We start from the raw sequence: 5,168 nt of genomic DNA on the forward strand, positions 1-5,168 counted from the left end.
CCTCAGGAAGGGCCGCCCACCATGCCCGGCGCCGCCGCGCCGCCGTCGAACGCGCCGTACACGTCCATCACCCCCACGCCGTTCAGCAGCCGGATCCAGCGTATGCTGCGGTCCTCGCTGGGGACCACGAAAAACACGCGGTACTGCGGCAGGGCCGCGCGCAGCGCCACGAGCAGTTCGTCCCAGTCGGGGTTGAGCACGACGACATCGGCGTCGTTGTCGTGGGCGATGACGTCACCCTCGCGGTGGGCGCCGAGGAGGGAGCCGAAGTCGAGCCAGTAGGTCGCGCCGAGGGACCCGAGGACGGGCGACACGGTGCGGATGAGGGCCCGGAGGTTGCGGCGGCGCAGCTGCTGGTAGCCCTGGGGAAACGGGCGGCGGGCGGTTTTTCGGGGGGAGCGGCGTTGCGTTTTGGGCAGGGCTCGGGCGGAGGCGGTCGGGCCGGGCTCGCCGCCGGCGTCCATGCAGGGAGCCGCACTCTACTCTCGCACAACGGGTGTCGTCGCCGCCAAAAAGCGCCCCCGTCGAGTTCGCAGCGCCCGGCTCACCCCGAGTATGCCCTTGATGCCATAGTATGCAGTGAGCGCCCCAACCGCCGCGTACGCCAGCGGCTGCACCGCCTTGGGCGACCGCGGCCCGGCGGCGCCGGCCTCGTCGCCAGAGGACTCATCTGTGGGCGGCCCGTCGAGCGACGCGCAGCGCTTGCCGTCGGCGGGCGGCGCGGCGCGTACGGTGATGCGCGTCAGAAAGCCCAGCGGGTCGTCGAGCTGCTCATGCTGCTTCTGCTGCTGCTCCTCCTCGTGCTGCTGCTGCTGCCGCTGCGGCGCCGTGCTGCGGTGCTTGCGCCGTCTGCGGCGCTGCTCGGCGACCTGTGCCTCTCCGGTGGCAGTACGCTGGTGAGAGGAAGAAAACATCCAAGAAGTTCCAGACATCGCTCGCGGCAGCGCTAGAGGGACGAAGACGCCTGCGCTTCGCACGCCACGTAGACTGTGTTCCGCGACGGGTGTGTCTATCAGTTGTGGCGGCGAACGCGGTCGCCAAAACCAAAAGCAACGGGTACGGAATGACTTCGCACGCCAATGAACTTGCGGGGTTGAAGCCCCACGACGTTGTTTCGGGGGTGGCAGCAGCGTTTCGGATCTGTGAGCATTAGTGACAATATTTACACGGGTGGATACCTTCGTACATAGGGGTTCCGCAGCTGAGACGGACTTCTGTAGAGGCGCCTCCAGGGGCGTACAACCCACCCTACTTCTGCCGCCTCGACTCAACGGCAGAGGGTGCCGCCTGCCCTTCTGCGCGGGCGCCTAGCCAGCCGCACCGGTGGGGCCTCACATGCTGACTGGATTCTCCACAGCCTGCCTGACACGGTCCTCCAACGCCTCGCGCGCGATCCAGTGCCGGCTGCGCCCCAGCAACTCCTCATACCTGCACCGGGGCAGCAGCAGACAGGCGGGCGCAGCGGCGGAGCCGACGTTGGCTGGGGCAGTCGCGTGCCCTCGGCAGCAACCGCAAGGGCCGGCCCCTCTGCCGGCGGGGACAACAAGGCGGAGCGGGCCGCGTGAACACCGCGCCGCACGAGGTGGCGCCCGCTGCTCTTCGGCGCTGCAGCACGGCGAGGCGGCCGCACGCACACAGCCCGTGCTGCAGTGCGGCAGCCCCTGCGGCCCGCGCCGCCGCGGCCCCCACCTCTGCTGCTTGTACCGCTCCAGGATGCGCTCCCTGATTCGCGTGCGGTACGCCATCCGCAGCCGCCGCTCGGCCTGAGCGGCGGTACAGAACGGGCAGGTCGCGTTGCCATTGAGGGCCGACATTTGAGGGAGCAGCGGGGAGCGGTGCGTGGGGCAGTGGCCCGGGCCATGCCCGACTGAGGGCATCCCCTTGAACAGGCGGGCGGCGAGCCAACGCGGCACGACGTCCGGCCACTGCCGCCGCCGCCGCTGCGCTCGTCCCCTTCAATCTTCCTGTTTCCCCCCGCCGCCCTCGGCCCAGGACTGCATGACCCACCGCCTCGAGCTCGCGCTCCGCGGCGCGCAGGTCCCGCAGCATCGGCCCATGGCCACTGTCCTCCTGCTTCTGGCTCGCCCGCAGGTCGGCCAGCGCGCGCCGCTCGCGGGCGTCGCGCGCCGCGGCGTCGGCGGCGCCCCGCCGCGCCGCCTGGTGCTCCTCGTGCCACTGGCGCCGCAGCGCGCCGACCTGGCGGCGCCAGGCCGCGCGCTCCCGGTTATACTCGTTGGTCGCCTTGCCGCGGAGGCTGCGCTGCGACGGCTGAGGGTCGGGCGCGCGCTGCTGCTTCTTCCGCGGGGCCTGCTTCTGCTGGGCCTGCTGCTGGGGCGGCCCGCCGCCGGCTGTCAGCGGTTGGGCGGCGGCGGACGACGAGAACTGCCGCTGCGACGCTGCCGCGGCGGGTGGCGCTGCTGTCATGGCGCATGTGCGCGCGGGAGGCCACGGCAGGCGCGGCGGTGCGGTCGACGCAGCTGCTGCAGAGCTCGCTAGCCGGCCCCACGCCGCACAGGGCGCCGAGGCTGCCTGCTGCAGCACTCCACATTGAAGCAATCGCGCCAGTAATGGCTTCATGACTGCGTGCTGGATAGAAGTGCAGAGCCTGGCTTTGTGGTCTTGCAAGATGGGGATGCTGTGCAATGATGACAGTACATAATCGACTAAAATTACAGGGGCCAACGCGATTGTAAAGCGCTGCAGTACGTAGAGCGAATGGATTGTCCCCGCTACTGATCTTGCAATGTGATCTGTGCGATCCACCCCAGCCACCTCAGCCTTCTGCGATGGAAACCAGCGTTGTATCAGGCGCACCAATTGCGGTAGTCACCGTGCCTGGCGGCGCTTGCGATGGTGCGGCCGACGAAACCGCCAAGGCTGGGGGTGGCCGGCGCGGCCGCAGCACAGGCAGTCGCGGCAGCAACCGCCTCGTCCTATCAGATTTGGTGTGCCTGCGCCACCTTGACAATCGGACTTGCCTTGCAGCCGCCGCCGCCAGGGACGCGGCGGACACAGAGGTAGTCGTCCTATCCATCCCCTTTCCCAGCCACAAACCGCCACGCCAGCCCATGCCGGAGGCCGCGACCGAGGCCCCGGCCGCCGCCGCCGCCGCAGCAGCAGCAGCAGCGGCGCGCCGCCTGCTCGACTCCCTAGCGGCTGCGGGCGTCGCCGCCGCACACGACGCGTGCGCCAAGGGCGCGACACCCGGCAGCCGATTCTTCCACTGGGAGTCCGCCGGTGTGCCGCTCAGGGCCGAGCTTGGCGCCCGCGAGGCCGCGGCCGGCGCAGCGACGCTCGCGCTGCACCCCGCGCTCGCGAGCGACGCGCTCGCGCTGCGCCTGTCGGCGCGGCCCGAGCTGGCAGGCCTCCTGCCACAGCGGCCGGCGGCAGCACTCAGCGGCGGCGGCGGGGGGCGGGCGCTGCGCCTGGCGGCCGTGCCGATTGAGCGCGCGGCCGAGGTGTGCATGGCGGTGCTGGAAGAGGCAGCGGCCTTGGCCTTGGCCTTGGAGCCCGGGGCCGGGGCGGTGGCGCACGCGGACGTGGACGCGCTCGGCGCTGGTTCCGAGGCGCTGCCGGGGGCGCGCCCCGGCGGCTGCAGGCGCGTCGGCGGCGACGGCGGCGGCGCGCGGCGGCGCCGGCCGCGGCTGCTGCCCAACGGTCACTGCTCGAAGCTGCACCTCTGGAGGGATCTCGGCGGGGGCCCTTGTGGCTGCCCGAGCAGCAGCAACAGCCGAGCGAGCGGCGCCCCAGGCGGGGACGGCAGCAACGCGAGCGGCGCCAAGCCCTGCCCCGTCCACATCCGCCACCTCCTGCGCCTCGGGCCCCCCTGCCACTGCCGCGTCCGGCGCCACGTCAGCATGCAGCAGCTGCTGGCTGAGGCCGGGGCGCGGCTGCTCGCGCAGGGGGGGCTGGTCGTCCGGCGGTGGGAGGGCGCATCTGAGCCGGACCCCCCGCGCCACGCGACGCTCTTCGTCAGTGGCCTGCCGCAGGCGCACGGCCCCGGCTGGCTGCAGCAGCGGCTCGCGGCGGCGCTGCAGCCGTACGGGCTTGTCAGAGGTGCGTCCGCGACGCGGGGCGGGGCCGCTCCGGCCGGGGAGAGCTCCCGGCAGCAGCATCTCGGCAGCTGCCTCTTGCTGTGGTTGGCTGCGGCCCCACGCCTATCAAGCGTCAACCCCCCGGCCCCCGCTCAATCTTGTTGACACACCGAACACAGTCCAAGCGGCCCAAGGCTTCCGCGGCCGCTCGCGCGGGTGGGCGCGCGCGGTGGTTGACGCGGGCCGGGCGGAGGAGGCTATCGCGGCGCTCGACGGCCGCTTGGTAGGGCATTCAGGGATTAGGTTTGGGAGCAGCCGCCGCTGGAATGCCCTTTTCTTTGAGCCACAAAGACAACATGAAATCTCGCACTTTGCGCCGAGGGCTGCTTTTGAAGGCCTTAATGTCCTAAGGCTTGGTCCAACAAGAGTCCGCCCGCCACCAGGCAGGAAGGTCGGGGTGCAGGCCCCAAATGAAGGGACTCACCCACATTTGATGCCTGCAAACCTCAATGTTTGGCCAAACCCTGCAAATGCACGTCACGCGATGCAAATCGCAAACCGCGCCAGGTTATCGAGGGCGCCGCGGCCCCGGCGTCGGTGTCCCACGCAACCGGCCGCGCCGACGCGCTGTTCAGCCGCCTGCCGTTCGACGCGCGCTGCGCGCTGCGCGTGGACGACGTGGCGGCCTACTCGGTCATGGATGACGTCAGCGCAACCGCCATGGCTGACCTCGCGGCCGTTGTGACCGCGGCGGCGGCCGGCCTGCGGCCGCCCGCTATCTCGGCAGGCGGCGCAGGGGCGAGCGCGGCCGACGGCGCGCCGGGGCTGGCGGCGGCGGCAGCGGCGGCGCGGGGGCTGAGCTGCGCCGACGTGACCGCGTGCTGCGGCGGCACGACGCTCGCGCTGGCGGGCGCGTTTGGCCGCGTGACGGCGGTCGAGCTGGACCCAGAGCGTGCGGCAGACTTGGAGCACAACCTGAGGGTGGCGGGCGTGGCCGGGCTGGCCAGGATCGAGGAGAGGGATCTTGGGTCCAGCAATACCGGTGGCTGGGGATTGCCAGGAGGCAGCGGCGGCGGGGGCGACGAGAGCGGCGGGGTTGGCGGCGGCGGAGCAGGGGAGGGGGTTGGTGGAGGA

At 71.6% G+C, this 5,168-nt stretch overlaps 3 protein-coding genes across 3 annotated transcripts; 1 reads left to right on the plus strand and 2 right to left on the minus strand.

Annotated features, from left to right (window-relative positions):
• Positions 1 to 2: 2 nt before the first annotated feature.
• On the minus strand, positions 3 to 914 carry MNEG_13774 (hypothetical protein; the record flags this gene model as incomplete). Its single annotated transcript, XM_014037752.1, has 2 exons — positions 3 to 362; positions 549 to 914. 2 exons carry the CDS (start codon positions 912 to 914, stop codon positions 3 to 5), a joined length of 726 nt encoding a protein of 241 aa, XP_013893206.1.
• A 417-nt stretch (positions 915 to 1,331) lies between these two features.
• MNEG_13775 (hypothetical protein) lies at positions 1,332 to 2,424 on the minus strand (the record flags this gene model as incomplete). The annotated part of the gene is made up of 3 exons (XM_014037753.1): positions 1,332 to 1,428; positions 1,690 to 1,763; positions 2,008 to 2,424. The coding sequence occupies 3 exons, from the start codon at positions 2,422 to 2,424 to the stop codon at positions 1,332 to 1,334; spliced, it is 588 nt and encodes a 195-aa protein (XP_013893207.1).
• Positions 2,425 to 3,068: 644 nt separating this feature from the next.
• Positions 3,069 to 5,013, plus strand: MNEG_13776 (hypothetical protein; the record flags this gene model as incomplete). The annotated part of the gene is made up of 4 exons (XM_014037754.1): positions 3,069 to 4,056; positions 4,214 to 4,317; positions 4,602 to 4,904; positions 4,984 to 5,013. The coding sequence occupies 4 exons, from the start codon at positions 3,069 to 3,071 to the stop codon at positions 5,011 to 5,013; spliced, it is 1,425 nt and encodes a 474-aa protein (XP_013893208.1).
• Positions 5,014 to 5,168: the final 155 nt, after the last annotated feature.

The sequence above is a fragment of the Monoraphidium neglectum genome (genome assembly GCF_000611645.1).
Source record: "Monoraphidium neglectum strain SAG 48.87 unplaced genomic scaffold scaffold04044, whole genome shotgun sequence".
Lineage (NCBI taxonomy): Eukaryota > Viridiplantae > Chlorophyta > Chlorophyceae > Sphaeropleales > Selenastraceae > Monoraphidium > Monoraphidium neglectum.